Source organism: Pan paniscus, chromosome 20, assembly GCF_029289425.2.
Source record: "Pan paniscus chromosome 20, NHGRI_mPanPan1-v2.0_pri, whole genome shotgun sequence".
Taxonomy (NCBI): domain Eukaryota; kingdom Metazoa; phylum Chordata; class Mammalia; order Primates; family Hominidae; genus Pan; species Pan paniscus.
Genome location: NC_073269.2, coordinates 28,098,673 through 28,120,476, shown reverse-complemented (window position 1 = coordinate 28,120,476; position 21,804 = coordinate 28,098,673). Strand labels below are relative to the sequence as shown.

General features: G+C 46.1%; 1 protein-coding gene across 1 annotated transcript in view; it reads left to right on the top strand.

Moving 5' to 3' along the window:
• LOC100985080 (zinc finger protein 91) overlaps positions 1–21,804 on the top strand; it is a 254,457-nt gene that overhangs the window by 97,267 nt on the left and 135,386 nt on the right. Inside the window, 1 exon segment of the mRNA XM_034946629.4 lies at positions 8,507–8,522. Coding sequence (XP_034802520.3) covers positions 8,507–8,522 — 16 coding nt within the window.

The window sequence follows — 21,804 nt, the reverse complement described above, 5'->3', positions numbered from 1 at the left end:
ATAATATTTTGCTCCCATTTATTCATTTTTGGGTCTAGGAAAATCTTGAGATCCAGCTCTGAAGAGATACCAAGAGTTGCCACACATAAATCCGATCTCCTCTAATCAGTTCTGTGAGGGAGATATCAGGGTGAGGCCAGACCTGGACAAGGCTCAGAAGAGGGTAGAGCTGGGTAGGGCTGGGGCAGGGAGCTGGCCCTCAGCTTCTCATCTCTATGCTGCTGGCTTATTTTCAGTTCTCTATTCTAAGCCTGACCAATAAGAACTTGACTCCCAGAACTTTTCTGATTTAAACGATTTAAGCCTCATCCTATCTATTTTGCATGATACAATAGCAACCAATTTTACCAAATCATGTAGGTCTTTCTAAAAAAATTACATTGAAGCTGGGCATGGTGGCTCATGCCTGTAATCCCAGCACTTTAGGAGGCCAAGGCAGGTGAATCACGAGGTCAGGAGTTCGAGACCAGCCTGGCCAATACAGTGAAACCCTGTCTCTAATAAAAATGCAAAAATTAGCTGGGCATGGTGGTGGGCACCTGTAATCCCAGCTACTTAGGAGGTTGAGGCAGGAGAATTGCTTGAACCCAGGAGGCAGAGGTTGCACGTGGTCGAGATCATACCACTGCACTCCAGCCTGGGCAACAGAGTGAGACTTCATCTCAAATAAAAAAAAAATAATAATAATAAAGAAAATTACATAGAAAACTATTTATTCTTGTCAAGTGAAAAGAAATAGAAATAATAATTGCCACAACTTTTCTGTCCATGGGTGGCCCTTCAGGTGGTGACATCAGAACTCACAACCACAACATACAATTAGTGTCCCAAATGAAGCCCAAGTTCTCTATACAACTCCCTTCTTTGTTCTGATCGCATTACTCTAAATTAAATAATTTATCCATTGGCTCTAGAATAAAAATTCCTTGATGGTAGGGTCCATGACTGCTTCACCTGTTCTTCTCATGGCCAAATAAAATGGAAACAATTTGTTAACCTATCAGTTTTTGGGCCTCCAGACCTCCTACTTGTTCTCCACCCAAATATCAGGAAATAGGAGCAACTGCTATTTGGACACCAAATAAGGAGATACCTTCTGTGATGGGAGAAAGAAGCCCTGGATTACTCATTCTTTTATGAGATGGGAGGAAGATTGGACTTGTCAGCCTGACCCTTGTCTGCACAGTACATCCCTAAATGTCTCAAGGACTCCTAGGTGCTAGTGAGAGGGTCTGCAGTGGCCCTGGGCTGATGCTTCAATAGTTATTCAAACAGAGGAGACTCAGGCTGACTCTGTGGAGCCAGAATAAAAAATAGAACAACCCCTCATTCTCGATCCAGATCTGATATTACCTATATATGTTGAGCTAACTGTTGGGTTCAAGGACAAGAATACCCTTCTCCAGTAACACAATTCACATATAGGAGATGTAGTTATCTTTATCTCTCTGGACAGCTGTGGCCCTGCCTTGCCTCTAAGTTGCTTCTGTACACCTATAGATTCTGCCACCAAATTTACCTTACACCAGGAGCCCCTCACAAAACCACAGTGGCTCACTGCCCAAAATGTTAAGTCTGGCCCTGTCTTGTGAATTCCAGGTGGATACCAGCCCTTATATGTAGATTCTAGGTACAATTAACTTGGCTCTGTATTCTAGGCATTACAGTAAGGAGAGAAAAACTGGAGGAGAAATTCCAACATGAAGGCTGCTCTAACACATACTGGAGAACCCTAGAAGCTGGACAAAATTTGGAACTGCAGATTTAGGTTTGGAGGGGCAGGAAAGGAAGCCACAGGGACACTTGGCACATTTATGGGTATTCAGGCAAGAGAATGAGTGAAATATTTAGATTCTCAGGCCTACTCAATGCAAATGTGTGAACCTAGCTGGGTTTTCAGGCCACATGCTATTTGAATCAATTTAAAGTCTGAAGATGCTGGGGGAATGAAAAGACACAGTAAGAATAGCTGATTAATGCCCTGTTTGTTTTTGTAGAAATCTGGTCAAACTGCACTATTAAGAATGTTAGATCCCGGCCGGGCGTGGTGGCTCACGCCTGTAATCCCAGCCGAGGCAGATGGATCACAAGGTCAGGAGATCGAGACCATCCTGGCTAACACGATGAAACCCCGTCTCTACTAAAAATACAAAAAAAATTAGCCGGGAGTGGTGGCGTGCACCTGTAGTGCCAGCTACTTGGGAGGCTGAGGCAGGAGAATGGCATGAACCCGGGAGGCAAAGCTTGCAGTAAGCTGAGATCGCGCCACTGCACTCCAACCTGGGTGACAGAGCAACACTCTGTCTCAAAAAAAAAAAACAAACAAAAAAGAATGTTAGATCCCAAATAGGCAGGAAGAACATTCAGCCTGCAGACTTTGAGGGCAGTGTGAACTTTGCTGCATGACTGTGGGTTGTGACTGGAAGCCCAAGAGAAAAAGGTCCATACAGAGTGAAGCCTTGTGAACACATTATGTGTTAATATCAGGTCTAGTAATTCTGAACAATGTGAGAGAAATATAATTAAAAACAGAGGCCAGGCACAGTGGCTTATACCTGTAATCCCAGCACTTTGGGGGGGCTGAGGCGGGCGAATCACGAGGTCAGGAGTTCAAGACCAGCCTGACCAACATGGTGAAACCCCATCTCTACTAAAAATACAAAAGTTAGCCAGGCATGGTGGTGTGCAACTGTAATCCCAGCTACTCAGGAGACTGAGGCAGGAGAATCACTTGAATCCGGGAGGCGAAAGTTGCAGTGAGCCGAGATCAAGCCACTGAACACCAGCCTGGGTGACAAAGAAACACTCCGTAACCATCCCCCTCCCACTGCCAAAAAAAAAAAAAAAAAAAAGACAACGATTGTTGTTGTCAGCAACAGCCAAATGGAAGAAATGTACAGGGCAAAAAAAGTGAAGGGGAAAAATGGGGTGGGTAGGTAACAGCTGTGATTAAAGTAATCCCCCATCTTTTGTGTTTTCCAAGGTCATCTTACTGCACAGAACACCCTTCCTGTTTTTGATATCACAAAGCCACAGACTCTCTAAATTCTTTTTTTTTTTTGCCTCATAAATAATTGAATAATAAATTGTTAACCAAACTTTGCTTAAGTTTTTTTCCTTCCTCAGGCCTCCTAACTTAGACTCAATCTTACGCTAAGCTAACATACAAGCCCTTTTTATGACCCTCTTAAGAATAGGCTGACTTCTGGGTGAAATATTCTCTCACCTAGGATCTGATTTTAACATGTTTTTTCCCTCCCTTCCCCTCCCACCTTTTTTTCTGACCCTTTTTGTGCTTCCTTATTATTCATACTAAATAATTTAATAGACAATCATATATAAACATTTCTAGAAGGTGCCAAGATTCATCTCATAAAATTTAGCATTAAACTTGGACATTCAGAGAGCAGAGTACAAAATAGAGATATCCACTGTTACAAATTCTAGATCCTATAAAAAAGAGGATCTGATGTTTTGACAAATATATGAAATTCATCAATTAATTTTTCACATTTGCTTGTGGAAATGTATTCACTTTCTATAGTCACAGTGGAAGAAAAATTTTCTCTATTTCTTTTCCCTAGTAGCATTCCCAAAGCAAAGTGAAAGAATTATTTATTTGAAATCACCCACTAAAAATAACAGACATGAAAAGCTAACTATGGCTGGGTGCAGTGGCTCACACCTGTAATCCCAGTACTTTGGGAGGCTGAGGAGGGTGGATCACCAGGTCAGGAGTTTGAGACCAGCCTGGCCAACATGATGCAACCTCAGCTCTACTAAAAATACAAAAATTAGCTGAGCGTGGTGGGTGTGCACCTGTAATCCCAGCTACTCAAGAGGCTGAGGCAGGAGAATCACTTGAATCTGGGAGGCGAATGTTGCAGTGAGCCAAGATCATGCCATTGCACTCCAGCCTGGGCAACAGAGTGAGACTCCATCTCAAAATAAACAGCAGGAAATTAGACTGAAGTGGCTCTGGGGCCCTGTGCTCATAAGTAAAATATCTGAAACCTAACTTGAATGCATTTCTTACAAATTACTATCTTAGGATGAAAAAAATTCAGGTTTGGCCTATCATAAACCTGCAATTAACCTCTAATTATATAACCAGGACATTTCTACCTGGAACATGCAAGTAAGGTGACTGCATAACTGTAACCAATTCTTGAATCTGGTTTGCCTTCTCAAGCACTTTATAAAACCTTTCCTTCATGCCCCTCACATGAGCCACAAACCACGGTTGGGCACTTTTCATTTCACCAATCACCGTTTGCTCCAATGAACTCATTAATGTTTAAACACTGATGTTCTTTAACTTTTAGTAGGAGAGACCATACGTGGTGGCTCACTCCTGTAATCACAGCACTTTGGGAGTCCGAGGCGGGCAGATCACCTGAGGTCAAGGAGTTAGAGACCAGCTTGGCCAACAGGGCGAAACCCCATCTTTACTAAAAATGCAAAAATTAGCTTGGTGTGGTGGTGCACATCTGTAATCTCAGCTACTCTGGAGGCAGAGGCACAAGAATCGCTTGAGCCTCAGAGGCAAAGTTTAGAGTAAACCGATATTATACCATTACACTTTAGCCTGGGAGACAGAGCTAAACTCCATCTTAACAAAAAAATTTAATAGCAGTGTTGGGAACAGGCCCCCCAAAATCTGGCCATAAGCTGGCCCCAAAACTGGCCATAAACAAAATCTCTGCAGCACTGTGATGTGTTCATGATGGCCATGATGCCCACACTGGAAGGTTGTGGGTTTACCAGAACGAGGGCAAGGAACACCTAGGCCACCTAGGGCAGAAAACCACTTAGAGGCATCCTTAAACCACAAACAATAGCACGAGCGATCTGTGCCTTAAGGACATGCTCCCACTGCAGATAACTAGCCAAACCCATCCCTTTATTTTGGCCCATCCCTTCATTTCCGTAAGGGATACTTTTAGTTAATCTAATATCCATAGAAAGAATGCTAATGACTGGCTTGCTGCTAATAAATATGTGGGTAAATCTCTGTTCGATGCTCTCAGCTCTGAAGGCTGTGAGACCCCTGAGTTCCCACTTTACACCTCTATATTTCTGTGTGTCTTTAATTCCTCTACCACTGCTGGGTTAGGGTCTCCTTGACTGAGCTGGTCCTGGCAAGTGGCATCCATCATGGGGGCTCCAATGCAGGTCAAAGGGTTGCCAGAGCGATGGTTGGAAAACATGGAACTAAGCTGGAGGACACCCGAGTACTCTTAAAGCAATCCCCGTGGTGAGTAAAAAGGGGAGCTCAGAAGCATCAGGGTAAAAATGGGACAAGTGTGGGGTCTGGTTTGTTCCACCTTGGAACTTTTTCACACTGATGAGGAGGAGGAAGGAGAGTATAACGAATTAACAGAAGAGGTTACAGAGCAGGTTTATTTGCCAGCTAAAGCTAAAGCGGCAAAGGAGGGAGAGGTTCATCCCTACCCTTCTGCACTCCCTCATTATTATTTTGAAGAAAAAGACCCTCCAGATCTTTCTTTTCTGGAGGACACTGGGCAAAAAGTAGTTGCCCCAGTGACTGTTCGAGCAGCGCCCCGAGTGACTGCTCTTAGTTCTATTCAGGCAGGAATTCAGCAAGCTAGAAGAGAGGGTGATTTAGAGGCTTGGCAGCTCCCTGTTAGAATACACCCCCCAGATCAACAGGGAAATATTACGGCTACATTTGAGCCCTTTCCTTTTAAATTACTCAAAGAATTTAAACAAGCTATTCATACTAAAAAAGAATGTAGAAATAATCAGCGAGTCAGGCCGCCAGATAGGGGAAAAAAGAAAACTGCTGAGCCTGAAATATTTCCAAAATGTAAAAAAGGAAAATATTGGGCTAATCAGTGTCACTCTAAGTTTGATAGAGGAGGGAACCCAATTTTGGGCAACACCATGAGGGGCCCATCCTGGGCCCCGTTCTAAACCGGGGCATTTCCAGCTCAGGCTGTACTCACCCCTGTACAATGTCTGTCCCCCGCCACAGCTGGTAATGCCACAGTAGATTTATGCTGCACAAAACGGTGAGCCTTCTGCCTGGGGAACCCCTGCAAAAGGTCCCAACAGGAGTCTGTGGACACTTGCCAGCGGGGACAATAGGATTACTTTTAGGAAGGTCTAGTTTAAGTTTAAAAAGGGGTAGAAATACATACAGGAGTCATTAATTCAGATTACAATGGGGAAATTCAAATTGTTATATCTACTTCTGTTCCCTGGAAAGCAGAGCCAGGAGAGTGCATAGCACAGCTCCTGATTGTGCCGTATATGGGAATGGGAAAAAGTGAAATTAAACAAACAGGAGGATTTGGAAGCACAAATATACAAGGCAAAGCAGTTTATTGGGTAAATCAATTACTGATAAATGTCCTACCTGTGAAATAAATAACTATTCAGGGAAAGAAAATTAAAGGTTTGGTAGATACAGGAGTGGACATTTCAATCATTTCTCTACAGCATTGGCCATCTGTGTGGCCAATTCAACCTGCTCAATTTAACATAGTTGGAGTTGGTAAAGCCCCTGAAGTATATCAAAGTAGTTATATTTTGCATTGTGAAGGGCCCGATGGACAACTTGGGACTATTCAACCAATTGTAATTTCTGTACCTATAAATTTATGTGGGAGAGATTTATTACAACAATGGGGAGCACAAGTTCTAATTCCAGAACAATTATATAGCCCTCAAAGTCAATGTATGATGCATGAAATGGGGTATGTCCCTGGTATGGGACTAGAAAAAAATTTGCAAGGTTTGAAAGAGCCACTTGAAGGAGAAAAGCGAAGTTCCCACCAAAGATTAGGATATCATTTTTGATGGCGGCCATTGTCAAGCCTCCAGAACCTATACCTTTAAAATGGTTAACAGATAAGCCAATTTGGATAGAACAATGGTGGCTAAGTAAAGAGAAACTGGAAGCTTTAGAGAAATTAGTTACTGAACAATTAGAAAATGGGCACATAGCTCCAACATTTTCCCCTTGGAATTCTCCAGTTTTCATAATTAAGAAAAAATCAGGTAAATGGAGAATGTTAACTGATTTAAGAGCCATCAATTCAGTTATACAACCTATGGGAGCATTACAGCAAGGATTGCCTTCTCCTGCTATAATTCCAAAAAATTGTCCTTTAATAGTCATAGATTTAAAAGACTGTTTCTTTACTATCCCTTTAGCCTAGCAAGACTGTGAACGGTTTGCATTTACAATTCCTGTGGTAAACAACCTGCAGCCTGCTAAGTGTTTTCATTGTTTTACAGATGGGTCTAGTAATGGTAAAGCTTCTTATTCTGGCTTGAAAAGTAAAGTTTTCCAGACTCCCTATAAAAAGCAAAGCTTGTAGCTGTAATTGAGGTATTGACTGCTTTTGATATGCCTATTAATGTGATTTCTGATTCTTCATATGTGGTTCATTCCACACAGTTAATTGAAAATGCTCAGTTATGATTTCATACAGATGAACAACTGATAACAAAAGCAAAAAAGGGGGAGAAATAGGGATTATGGGACAGCCCCTACACAATTGAATCTAGCATTATTAACTTTAAATTTTTTGAGCCTGACCAAAGGCCAGATGTTATCAGCAGCTGAACAGCATCTACAGAAACCAGCTGCAAAGACAGAAGCAGAACAACTGGTTTGGTGGAGAGATCCGATAACAAAAAGTTGGGAAATAGGTAAAATAATAACTTGGGGTAGCGGTTATGCTTGTGTTTCTCCAGGCCAAAAGCAATAGCCGATTTGGATACCATCAAGACACCTGAAACCTTATCATGAGCCAGATGCCAAGGAAGAGACTCTGGGAGGATCCCAAGGACCCCCTGGTTGCAGCCATGTCAAGACTGACACTGAGGAGGACCCCAACTGTCATGAGCAACACCCATTGAACACAGCCACCCACTTGGGGACAGATCAAGAAGCTGTCACAGATGGTGGAAGAAAACCTGAGGAAAGTGGGACAACCAGTCACCATGAGTAATTTAATGGCAGCTATGATAGCAATGATCACCACTGCCATGAGTATTCCTTCAACAAAGGCTGACACAGAGAAAAATTATACTTATTAGGCATATTTATCAATCTTAGCTGGCAATGATGCCTGGATGTAATCACTCTATGGCACAGTTACACATGCTTTCTGATCTCAGTATTTACCATAATAAATCTGCTGCTACATTGAGGCATACTGCCCTCAAAAGCCTATTTGTAACAAAATTGACCTGGCCAGAAAATATGAATGTACTTGTTTAGGAAGATTGCATTGCAGAACAGGCAGAGGTGCTGCACAATGATTCCTATGGAATCATTGGTCCCCTAAGGGGATGTTTGGCTTGAATTGCACTTCTCAGTCTGCGTGCCATGGCCACACTATGTTCATATGGTCTGAACAAAATGGTCAGATGGTAGAAATGATAAAAAGTATGGCAAGAGTTCCTATTATCTGGAACAATGGTGGTATCGTGGCACCTCAACCTCAAAAGATATGGCCCATTGTAGGAGCTAAACATAAGGATTTGTGGCTTAATAAGATCAAAATTTGGGAAAGAATAAAAAAGCATCTAGAAAGACACTCTACAAACTTGTTTTTGGATAAAAGAACAAATATTTAAAGCATCCCAGGCACACCTGACCTTAATGCCAAGAACTGGAGTGCTTAAAGGAGCTGCAGACAGATTAGCAGCTAGTAACCCATTAAAATGGATAAAAACACTTGGAAACTCTGTGATTTCAATGATGATTGTACTTTTAATCTGTGTTGTTTGTCATTGTATAGTCCGCAGATGTGGATCCTGACTCCTGTGAGAAGTAGCTCACCGTGACAAAGCTGCCCTTGCTTTTATCGCTTTGCAAATCAAAGAAAGGGGACATGTTGGGAACAGGCCCCCCCCAAAATCTGGCCATAAACTGGCCCCAAAACTGGCCATAAGCAAAATCTTTGCAGCACTGTGACATGTTCAAAATGGCCATGATGCCCACACTGGAAGGTTGTGGGTTTACTAGAATGAGGGCAAGGAACACCTGGGCCATCCAGGGCAGAAAACCACTTAAAGGCATTCTTAAACCACAAATGATAGCATGAGTGATCTGTGCCTTAAGGACATGCTACTGCTGCAGACAACTAGCCAAACCCATCCCCTTATTTCAGCCCATCCCTTTGTTTCCTATAAGGGATACTTTTAGTTAATCTAATATCTACAGAAACAATGCTAATGACTCGTTTGCTATTAATAAATATGTGGGTAAATCTCTGTTCGAGGCTCTCAGCTGAAGGGAGCAGCCCCACAGGGTCAGTGGGTCTCTCCCCGTGTGTGGAGGTGAGAGAGTGTAGAAATAAAGACACAAGACAAAGAGATAAAAGAAAAGAGAGCTGGGCTTGGGGGACCACTACCACCAAGTCACAGAGACTGGTAGTGGCTCCGAATGTCTGGCTGTGCTGTTATTTATTGGATACAAAGCAAAAGGGGCAGGGTAAAGAGTGTGAGTCATCTCCAATGATAGGTAAGGTCATGTGGGTCACATGTCCACTGGACAGGGGGCCCTTCCCTGCCTGGCAGCTGAGGCAGAGAGGGAGCAGAGACAGAGAGAAAGACAGCTTATGCCACTATTTCTGCATATCAGAGACTTTTAATACTTTCACTAATTTACTACTGCTATCTAGAAGGCAGAGCCAGGTGTACAGGATGGAACATGAAGGTGGACTAGGAGCATGACCACTGAAGCACAGCATCACAGGGAGATGGTTAGGCCTCTGGATAACCACAGGTGAGCCTGACTAATGTCAGGCCCTCCACAAGAGGTGGAGGAGTAGAGTCTTCTCTAAACTCCCCCGGGGAAAGGGAGACTCCCTTTCCCAGTCTGCTAAGTAGCCGGTGTTTTTCCTTGACACTGAGGCTACCGCTAGACCACGGTCCGCTCGGCAACGGGCGTCTTCCCAGACGCTGACATTACTACTAGACCAAGGAGCCCTCTGGTGGCCCTGTCCAGGCATAACAGAAGGCTCACACTCTTGTCTTCTGGTCACTCCACACTATGTCCCCTCAGCTCCTATCTCTGTACGGCCTGGTTTTTCCTAGGTTATGATTATAGAGCAAGGATTATTATAATATTGGAATAAAGAGTAATTGCTACAAACTAATGATCAATGATATTCATATATAATCATATCTAAGATGTATATCTGGTATAACTATTCTTGTTTTATATTTTATTATACTGGAACAACTTGTGTCCTCGGTCTCTTGCCTTGGCACCTGGGTGACTTGCTGCCCACATCAGCTCTGAAGGCTGTGAGACCCCTGATTTCCCACTTTACACCTCTATATTTCTGTGTGTGTGTCTTTAATTCCTCTAGTGCCACTGGGTTAGGGTCTCCCTGGCCAAGCTGGTCTCGACACCGGAGAGACTGGGGACCCCAGGGCCGCAGCTCCTCCCACACATACACTGAGTTGAGTTTCTGCCCTGATGACCTGTCTAGCATCTCTGAACACTCTGGGAAGACTCTGGGAACAATCTGCAGGTACAGAGCTGCTGTTAGAAACAAATGCTCAGTCCCACAAAGGAGAATCAGCACTCTGGCAAAAAGCTTTCTCAGCAAGGCAATTTAGTTCTGCAGAAGGTTGCAGCTTGTGCCAGTCACAATCGCAAGAGCATATCGAACAAGGAAGGGAAGGGGCTTTTATCCCTAACACAGTTAGTCCCCATTGCTGTGTCATTGGGGCTGGAATGCACAATCTAAGCTAATCCTGATTGGCTATTTCAAATGGGGCAGAGGTGTGGGTTACAGTGGCAGTAAGAGCAGTTTGGACAGAAGGTCAGTTACAGAGTGGGTAATCAAGGGAACAGATGTGAGTTATAGATTAGGACTGGTGGGAAGGTTGTTTACCATAACTAGGGGCAAGGAGCCGCAAAGAATGAGGAAGTTAGGCTTTGAAAATTGAGATCAAAGAACAAGGAAGCTGAACAAGTCGACTCTTTGAAGAGGAACTCACTGTACCTAACACTGCCCAGAGAGTTCCAGATAGGGGGCCGTGCAGGGATGGGGAAGGATGCAAGGGTCCCAGCTGCAGGCCCAGTCACCATCTTGCAGCCAGAGGGGCCTGGAGCAGAGCTGCACCACCAGGGACTCAGGTCACGACTGGGAGCTGACTGTTGGGTGGCTGGTCCCGCTGGATTCACAGCCCAGGCTGGAGTGCAATGGCGTGATCTCAGTTCACTGCAACCTCTGACTCCCGGATTCAAGCAATTGTCCTGCCTCAGCCTCCTGAGTAGCTGGGATTACAGGTGCCAGCCACCAGGCCCAGCTGATTTTTGTATTTTTAGTGGAGATGGAGTTTCACCATTTTGGCCAGGCTGATCTTGAACTCCTGACTTCGTGATCAGCTTGCCTCAGCCTCCCAAAGTGCTGGGATTACAGGCATGAGCCACTGAACCTGGCCAAAAAAAAAAAAACTTTCTAAAAAAGTTGTCTAAATATTCCTCTTCTTACCCTTAATTAGCCAATAAGGTGCATTATACAAGCCAACCCAGGTAAGGAAAAAAGCAAGTGCATTTCAAGTCTCAGCTCTCTTCTTAATTAGTTGCAATACTCTGGGCATGTGACCCTGCATACTTGAACCTGTTTCCCAGTCCATAAAATGCAGTAATGCCAGGGAGGGTGGAGGTGGGATGTGGGTCCTGGAGCTTTATCCAATCAGTGGTGCTGGCATGGGAACTGCCCAATCAGGCTCTCAGTTAGAGAGGAGGGCGTGGCTTCTGGCATTTGGTGGGGCCTTTGTCTCCCTCCCTCCAGAGCTTGGCATTCATTTCCGCTGTTCTGCGTCCTCTTCCTGTTTTGCATCCTCCTCCTTGGGAGCCCCCAGTGACTCTGTCACAGCCTCTGTTGCCCTGTGATGCAGGTCCTGGGAGACGCATAGCTAAGATGCCAGGACATCCTGGAAGCTGGGAAATGGTGAGTATGCAGAGTTGGGCGTCCAGAGAGGGGAGACCAGGCTGTGAATTCACGGGACCGGCCTCCCCAGAGTCTGCTCCCATGTCGCCGTCCTGAGTCCCCACTGGCTCAGCTCCTCCCCAGGCCCTCTGGCTGCAAGATGGCAGGTGGGCCTGCAGCCGGGACCCTGGCATCGCACCTGGTACCTGGGGGGCGCCCTATATGGAGCTCTCTGGGCAGCTCTGCACCTGCAGCCCCGAGTATTTCCCAGAGTGTTCAGGGATGCCAGGGGGGTCATCAGGGCAGAATCCTGACTTGGTGTGTGCATGGGAGGAGCTGTGGCCCATGGGGTCTTCATTCCCTCTTTTTTTTTTTTTGTTAAGATGGAGAGACAGAGGCTCACTCTGTCTCCCAGAGTAAACTTCAGTGGTGCGATCTCGGTTTACTGTAACCTCCTCCCAGGCTCAAGCGATTCTCATGCCTCAGCCTCTCGAATAGTTGGGATTACCTTTGCACCTCGCCTGGTTAATTTTTGTATTTTTAGTAGAGACGGGGTTTTGCGATGTTGACCAGGCTTGTCTGAAACTACTGGCCTCAAGTGACCTGCCCACCTCGGCCTCCCAAAGTGCTGGGATTACAGGCCTGAGCCACCAGGTGCATGGTCTCTTCTGTTAAAACTAAAGGGAGTCAATGTTAAAACATTAACGGGTTTATTTGAGCAAACCATGATTGGTGAAATGGAAAGAACCCGGCCCTGATTTGTGGTCCACCTGAGGGGGATAAAAAAAAAAAGGGTTTTATAAAGTGCTTGAGAAGGCAAACCAGATTCAAGAATGGATTACAGTTATGTAGTTACCTTATTTGTATGATCCAGGTGTAAATTTCCTGGTTATGTAACCAGAGGTTAATTGCAGGTTTATAATCACTTAGGCCTGAGTTTTTTTCTCCCTAAGATAGTAATTTATAAGAAATGCATTAGAGTTAGGTTTTAGATGTTTTACTTATGAACACAGGGCACTAGAGCCACTTCAGTCTAATTTCCCGCTGTTTAATTATTTTTATTTATTTATTTATTTATTTTAGTATTTATTGATCATTCTTGGGTGTTTCTCAGAGAGGGATGTGGCAGGGTCATAGGATAATAGTGGAGAGAAGGTCAGCAGATAAACACGTGAACAGGGGTCTCTGGTTTTCCTAGGCAGAGGTCCCTGTGGCCTTCAGCAGTGTTTGTGTCCCTGGGTACTTGAGATTAGGGAGTGGTGATGACTCTTAATGAGCATGCTGCCTTCAAGCATCTGTTTAAGCACCGCCCTTAATCCATTTAACCCTGGGTTGACACAGCACATGTTTCAGAGAGCACGGGGTTGGGGTTAAGGTTATAGATTCACAGCATCCCAAGGCAGAATTTTTCTTAGTACAGAACAAAATGATGTCTCCTATGTCAACTTCTTTCTACACAGACATAGTAACAATCTGACCTCTCTTTCTTTTCCCCACATTTCCCCCTTTTCTTTTTGACAAAACTGCCATCGTCATCATGGGCCATTCTTGATGGTCGCTGTCTCTTCGGAGCTGTTGGGTACACTTCCCAGATGGCGTGGCCTGGCAGAGGTGCTCCTCACTTCCCAGATGGGGCGGCCGGGCAGAGGGGCTCCTCACTTCCCAGACGGGGCGGCCAGGCAGAGGTGCTCCTCACTTCCCTGATGGGGCAGATGGGCAGAGGTGCACCTCACTTCCCAGATGGGGTGGCGGCTGGGCAGAGGCGCTCCTTACCTCCCAGACAGGGTGGCAGCTGGGCAGAGGTGCTCCTCACATCCCAGATGATGGGCAGCCAGGCAGAGGCGCTCCTCACCTCCCAGATGGGGCAGCCAGGCAGAGGCGCTCCTAACCTCCCAGACGGGGCGGCCAGGCAGAGGCGCTCCTCACCTCCCAGATGGGTCAGCCAGGCAGAGGTGCTGCTCACCTCCCAGACGGGGCGGCTGGCCAGAGGTGCTCCTCACATCCCAGATGGGGTGGCGGCCGGGCAGAGATGCTCCTCACCTCCCAGATGGCATGGCGGCTGGGCAGAGGCGCTCCTCACCTCCCAGATGGGGTGGCCGGGCAGAGGGACTCCCCACATCCCAGACAATGGGCAGCCAGTCAGAGACGCTCCCCACTTCCCAGATGGGGTGGCGGCTGGGCAGAGGCTGTAATCTTAGCACTTTGGGAGGCCAAGGCAGGCGGCTGGAAGGTGGAGGTTGTGGCAAGCCGAGATCATGCCACTGCACTCCAGCCTGGGCAACACTGAGCACTGAGTGAGCGAGACTCCGTCTGCAATCCCGGCACCCCAGGAGGCCAAGGCAGGCAGACCACTAGAGGTCAGGAGCCGGAGACCAGCCAGGTCAACAGGGCGAAACCCCGTCTCCTCCAAAAACACAAAAATCAGTCAGGTGTGGCGGCGTGCGCCCGCAGTCCCAGGCACTCAGCAGGCCGAGGCAGGAGAACCATGGGAGCCCGGGGCAGGGAGGCTGCAGTGAGCCGAGACCATGGCAGTACAGTCCAGCCTCGGCAACAGAGGGAGACCGAAGAAAGAGGGAGAGGGAGAGGGAGAAAGAGAGGGAGAGGGAGAGTGGTTTAATTATTTTAACTCTCCACAGGAAGACTGGTCTTTCTAATGTATGACAAGCAGGGCCTCTAAGCCACCACCGTTTTCCCCTAGCCTAACTCAGGCTTGCAGTAAAATTGTAAATTTCCACTTTCATTCCTACATTCTCAAATTTTGGAAATGAGGCCATCTTCCTCTCTCCAACATACAACACTATACCATAAGTGTATTTTGACTTTCGGGAAATCCATAAGTAGTGTATTTCTTTCTTTTTCTTTCTTTTTTTTTTTTTTTTTTTTTTTGAGACGGAGTCTTGCTCTTGTCACCCAGGCTGGAGAGCAATGGCATGATCTTCGCTCACTGCAACCTCTGCCTCCTGGGTTCAAGTAGTTCTCCTACCTCAGCCTCATGAGTAGCTGGGACTACAGGCATGTGTCACTACATCCGGCTAATTTTTTGTATTTTTAGTAGAGACAGTGTTTCACCATTTTGGCCAGTCTGGTCTCTAACTCCTGACCCCAGGTGATCCCCCTGCCTTGGCCTCCCAAAGTGCTAGGATTATAGGCGTGAGCCACCGTGCCCAACCCCATAAGTGTATTTCACATACCATAAGTGTACTTTGTGTACCATAAGTGTACACATACCATAAGTGTACTTTGACTCTCAGGAATTATGTGTATAGTGCCTTTGCCCCTAGAATTTCTCACCAAAAAATTATACAAGTTCATAGAGGACTCCTGGCTAATCTCTATTCCAGACCGTGAAACTGCAGCACAACCTGATCTCTTCATCAACCTGGGCTTGTGAACCACCAATCGTAATCTCATCTGCCTGCATGGACACAGGAATATGTCAGAATATAGCCCTGCCTTGGTTAGTATCTGTAGCATAAGAGTCCTCCCAGTTACCATGCACTGTCCCCTATTAATGAGTTATTGATAGCACCTTTCCCTCTTCTGTCTTTTACTTCCCCACAAACACTTTTTGATGTGCAGAATGTGCCCAAGGCCAGCCCTCAGGTTCCTGAATCTAGCACCTACTAGAATTCGGATGTCCATGAGTTCAAGACTATGGCCCTAGACCTGGATGTTGTAAAAAAGATACAAATTACAAATATAGGCTTCACCCTTCTTGAAAATAAGGGCAGAGATTTTTCTCTTTTCTTTTCTTAAATCATTTTCTGTACAAAACTTTTGTATGTAAATTCTTTTCCTGCCTAGTTGAAATATATACAAACTATTCTTACTACTAAATAGGTCTTTTGTATTTTTGACTCAAGACTGTTTTTCTCTAGGACCTCAGAATTATTAATATTAATATATATATTTTTTGAGATGGAGTCTCACTCTGTTTCCCAGGCTGGAATGCAGTGGCATGATCTCGGCTCACTGCAACCTCTACCTCCCAGGCTCAAGCGATTCTCCTGCCTCAACCTCCTGAGTAGCTGGGACTATAGGCACCCACCACCACGCCTGGCTAATTTTTGTATTTTTAGTAGAGATGGGGTTTCACCATATTGACCAGGCTGGTCTCGAACTCCTGCCCTTGTGATCTGTCTGCTTCATCTTCCCAAAGTTTTGGGATTACAGGCATGAGCCACTGCACCCAGTTGACCTCGGATTTATTTATTTATTTATTTATTCATTCATTCATTTTTGGGGGGAAGGAGTTTCACTCTTGTCCCCCAGGCTGGAGTGCAATTGTGCATTGTCAGCTCACTGCAACTTCCACCTCCCAGGTTCAAGCGATTCTCCTGCCTCAGCCTCCTGAGTAGCTGGGATTAGAAGCGTGAGCCACCACACCCAGCCTCTTTTTTAAACTTTTATTATTATTGTTCAATAGAGGTCTCATCCACCACATTGCCCCCAAGATAGTCTCCAAATCCTGGCCTCCAGATATCCCCTCACCTTGGCCTCCAAAGTGCTAGGATTACAGGCATGAGCCATCTTGCACAGTCTGGTAATATTTTTGATGTGTTGATTCTTTCCAGTCCAGATGCATAATCTCATCCCTAAACATTCCTGCTGGTGTGATTATGACATATCACTTTACCCAGCACCAGAGTGATTTGATGCTCCTCCCTGGGCCCAGGCCACAAATGGGATTGTGACATATCCCTGGACCCAGGGAGTTGGTGTGACAATTCTACTGCCTTGGCACTGCCCACAGAGGACATTGTGACATATCACTGAGTTTGTACCCAGGTGGTGTGAATCTTCTCTCCTGCCTTGTCTCTTCCACAGGGGGCATTGTGTCATATCGCTGGGCCCCACACTCAGGTTATGTGACTCTTCTGCCTGTGCTCTTCCCATGTGGGCCATTGTGACATATTGCTCTGTCACACACCCAGGTGAGGTAACTATACTGCCTAGGCTCTGCCTACAGAGGACATTGTGACATCCCTGCACCCATCACACAGGTAATATGACTCTATTCTCCTACGTGGCTCCTGCTCACAGAAGGGATTGTGACATATCACTGGGCTTGGCACCTAGCTGACATAACTCTCCTCCTTGTCTTAGGTTCTGCCTGCAGGGGATATTGTGACATGTCACTGGGTCTAATACTAAAGTAACGTTACTCTTTAGCCTTGCCACTGCCCTCAGAAGGCATGGTGATGTATTGCTGGGCCCAGAAGCAATGTGATGTGAGTCTCCTTCCTGACCCTTCCTGCAAGGTACCTACAAGATACATCTCTGGGCCATTTACTATTTTATGTGACTCTTCTCTCTACCTGGATGTTGCCCAAAAAGAGATTGTGACATAACTTTGGGCCCAGAACAGAGGTTATGTGACTCTCCTCTCCTGCCTGTGCCTTGCCCACAGAGGAGAGAGTGTCTTATTACTGAGTTTAGCACACGGGTGATGTGATTCTTCTTCTGGCTCACGGAAGTCATTGTGACATATATCTGGGCCCATCACTGACATTATGTGGCTCTTCCTCCTGGGACCTGTCCACGTTGGGGAGTGTGACATTGCTTGGCCCTTCACCTTCATGATTTGACTCTCCTCTTATTCCTGGTCCCCACTCACTGAGATGATTTTGACATATAGTTGGGCCCAGCTCCAAGGTTATGTGACTCTACAGTTCTTCCTGAGCCCTACCCACAGCGGGAATTGTGTCATATGTCTGAGACCCTCAGTTAGGTGATGCAAATCTTTTGTTTGGGCCCTCTTCTCAGGGTGTTGTGATACATATCTGGGCCCAGCATCTAGGTGATGTGACTCTTCTCTATTGTTTGGTCTCTGCCCAAAAAATAATTGTGATGTATCACTGGGTCAATAACCTAGATGAGGTGACTCCTCTCCAGCCTGGGACCTGCACACATTGTGTGTTGACACATATCACTGACTCCACCTCCTAGATAATGCAACTCTCCTGCGTGGGCCCTGCCCATAGGGGTATTATGAGCTATCATTTTATTAATCACCTAGGTGATGTGACACTCCTCTTCTGCCTGGGCCCTGCCAAAAAGCTTTGTTACATGTCACTGAGCCCAGCACCTAAGTGATGTGACTCTTCTCTCATGCATGGGTCCTGCCAACTAGGGAGTTTGTTACTTGTAGCTGACCCCAGCCCTTAGGTCATGTGATTTTTTTTTTTTTCTGGAGCCCTACCTACATAAGGCATTTTGACATATTTTTGAGCCCAGAGGTATTATAACGTATCTTTCCTTTTTACTTTTTTGAGACGGAGTCTCGCTCTGTTGCCAGGCTGCAGTGCAGTGGTGCAATCTCGGCTCACTGCAACCTTCACCTCCCAGGTTCAAGCGATTCTCCTGCCTTAGCCTTCCCAGTAGCTGGGACTACAGGCGCCTGCCACCATGCCCAGCTGATTTTTGTATTTTTAGTAGAGACGGGGTTTCACCATATTGGCCAAGATGGTCTTGATCTCTTGACCTTGTGATCCACCTGCCTCGACCTCCCAAAGTGCTGGGATTACAGGCTTGAGCCACCGTGCCCAGACATAACATATCTTTTCATTCATCACCTAGGCAATGTAATGGTCTTCTGCCTAGGCCCTGCCAAAAAGGGGTATTGTGGCGTATCACTGGACCCAGCACGTAAGTGATGTGACTCTCCTGTTTTGCCTGGGCCTCCCATATTTTGGTTATTTTAAAATATCATTAGGCCCAACACCTATAGGATAGTATGTTCCTGCCTGGGCTCTGCCCACAGGGACCTTGTGACATATATCTGCATCCATGACCTAGAAGATATGACATTTTATAATCCCCTTCACAGGAAGGATTGTGACATATCCCTGGAACCAGACACCAGGTGATGTGGCTCTTCTGTCTTTGTCTTGCCCCCAGCGAGCATTGTGACATAGTGCTGAGCTCAGCACCCAGGTGACATGAGTCTGTTGCCTGTGCTGTGCTTTCAGGAGAGAATTGTAACATATCCCTAGCTGAGCACCCAGGTGATGTGACACTCCTGCTTGGCTGCCTCCCTCAGGGAAGATTGTGAGATATCCTTGGCTGAAATCCAGGTGATGTGACTCTCCTGCTAGCTCCCTACCTAATTATGACATACACTGTTGTCAGCTTACAAATGTGATGATGGCTTTCATTCATCAAATCAGCTATTAGAAAAGATACTGTCTTTCATAGCTCGACTTAGAAAAATGAGCAACATCCTGGGTCCTCTCTTTGTATGCAGGTCATACAGGATTGCCACAACCCCACCTATAATATAATGCCTTCAAGTGTTAGAGAGAGTGTTATCACAGGGCACAGCACATTGGTGAGATTTTGTTTCTTATATGCACACCTCACCAGCCATTAGGATTATCACCCTCACACAGAGAAAGAGCCCATTGCTGAGGTCTTGAATTTCCCATGCAAACACAGCCCACAGTTGGAATTGTGACTGTCATATGTGAGCATCCAACCACTGTTTGAACGATGACACAGTTCTAAACCCAGAACATAAGCAGTGAGGACTCTACTATCTGGACCCAGCCAATTGGAGAGATGTTGACTCTAATATCTGGGCATAGGGCCATAGGTATGGTTGTGGTTGCATACAAAGATGAAGATCTGGCCAGACACGGTGGCTCACGACTTAACCCCAGCACTTTGAGAGGCCAAGGCGGGCAGATCATGAGGTCAGGAGTTCAAGACATGCTGGCCAACATGGTGAAACCCCATCTCTACTAAAAATACAAAAATTAGCTGGGCATGGTGGTGGATGCCTGTAATCCCATCTACTCGGGAGGCTGAGGCAGGAAAATTGCTTCAACCCAGGAGGCAGAGGTTGCAGTGAGCTGAGATCGTGCCACTGCACACCAGCCTGGGCAACAGAGCAAGACTCCATCTTGGTGGGGGGGAAAAAGATTCTCCCTTGGGGAAACAAAGATGAAGATCTCAGACTGAATTGTGATTCTCATTGACACTGTATAAAGCCTTTGGGTAGTATAGAGAGTGTACTAACAGGGCCCAGCTCACAGGGAAAATTGTGACAGTTGTATGCACACCCACACACAGTATACATTGTCATTTTCCCACATGAACACAGCGCACTTTTGAGGTTCTGAATCTCACACCTACAGGCAGTCAAAGGCCGGAAACTTGACTCTCAGATGTGGATCCAGTTCACTGGTGAGTTGGTGACACTCAGAGCAAGATTCAGCACACCTATGAGGCTGTGACTTCACTAATTAGACAGTCTGCAGGAGGAGTTGAGGCCCTCATGCACAAATTCAGTCAACCATTGCCATTGTAACTCCTGTTCTTAGACACAATATATAGGAAGTGTTAACCTCCTATACCTAATACCGGGACATGTGTGGGATTGTTAATTTCATCCCTGAACCTCCTGCAGGTTTAATTGTGACATTTTTCTCTGTTCATCAGCTGAGTGATCTGACTCTTGCATGGTCCAGCCCACAGATGGGATAGTGACATTTTGCTGAACCCAGAACTGAGGGTATATGACTCTATTCTGTGTTAGTGCTGCTTGCAAGGGACATTGTGACACCTTGCTGTGCCTTGCCACATAAGCAATTGTAAAACACTGCTGGGTCAAACACCCTGGTAATTTAACTCTACTGCCTGGGTTCTGCCATCAAGGGGCATAGTGACATATCTTTCCATCCATCACCCAGGTGATGTGACTGTCTTCTGCCTGGTTTCTCCAAAAACTAGGGATTGTGACATATCACTTGGCCCACTACCAACAGGATGACTCTTCTTTTCATCATAAGTTTTGCTTGGATAAGAGATTGGGACATACTGTGAGGCTCAGCACCAATGTGAAATTACTGTTCTGCCTTGGCCTAGACCTCAAAAGGCATTGTGACATATTTCTGGGCCCAATAACAAGGTGATGAGGGTCTCCTGTCAGAACCCTGACAACAGAGCATTGTGAAATACCTTTGGGAAAATCAGCTATTTGTTGTGACTCTCTTTCTATACCAAGGCTTTGCTTATATAAAGAAGAGATTGTGACATATTTTTCAGCCCAGAAATCAGGTGATGTGTTTCTCCTGCCTGGGCTTTGCTCACAGGGAGCATTGTGACATATCACTGAGCCCGGCACCCACGTGACGTGACTCTACTGCCTCTGCCCTTCTTTCTTTTCTTTTTCTTTTTCTTTTCTGTTTTTTGGGGGTGGGGGGAGATGGAGTTTTGCTCTTGTTGCCCAGGCTGGAGTGCAGTTGCGTGATCTCAGCTCACTGCTACCTCCGCTTCCTGGGTTCAAGTGATTCTCCTGTCACAGCTTCCCAAATAGCTGAGATTACAGGCCTGCACCATCACACCCAGCTAATTTTTTGTATCTTTAGTAGAGACGGGGTTTCACCATGTTGGCCAGGCTGGTCTCGAACTCCTGACCTCAGGTGATCTGCCCGCCTCAGCCTTTCAAAGTGCTGGGATTACAGGCATAAGCCACTGTGACCAGCCACAATTTCTTCTTAAAAGAAGGGCAGGCCTGGCAAGGTGGCTCACGCCTATAATCCCAACACTTTGGGAGGCCAAGGTGGGTGGACCATGAGGTCTGGAGATTGAGAGCATCCTGGCTAAAACAGTGAAACCCTGTCTCCACTAAAAATACAAAAAATTAGCTGGGCATGGTGGCACGTGCCTGTAGTCCCAGCTACTCGGGAGGCTGAGGCAGGAGAATTGCTTGAATCTGGGAGGCGGAGTTTGCAGTGAGCTGAGACCATGCCACTGCACTCCAGCCTGGGTGACAAAGTGAGGCTCCATCTAAAACAAGGCAGAAGGCCGGGTGCAGTGGCTCATGCCTGTAATCCCAGGATTGTGGGAGGCTGAAGCGGGTGGATCA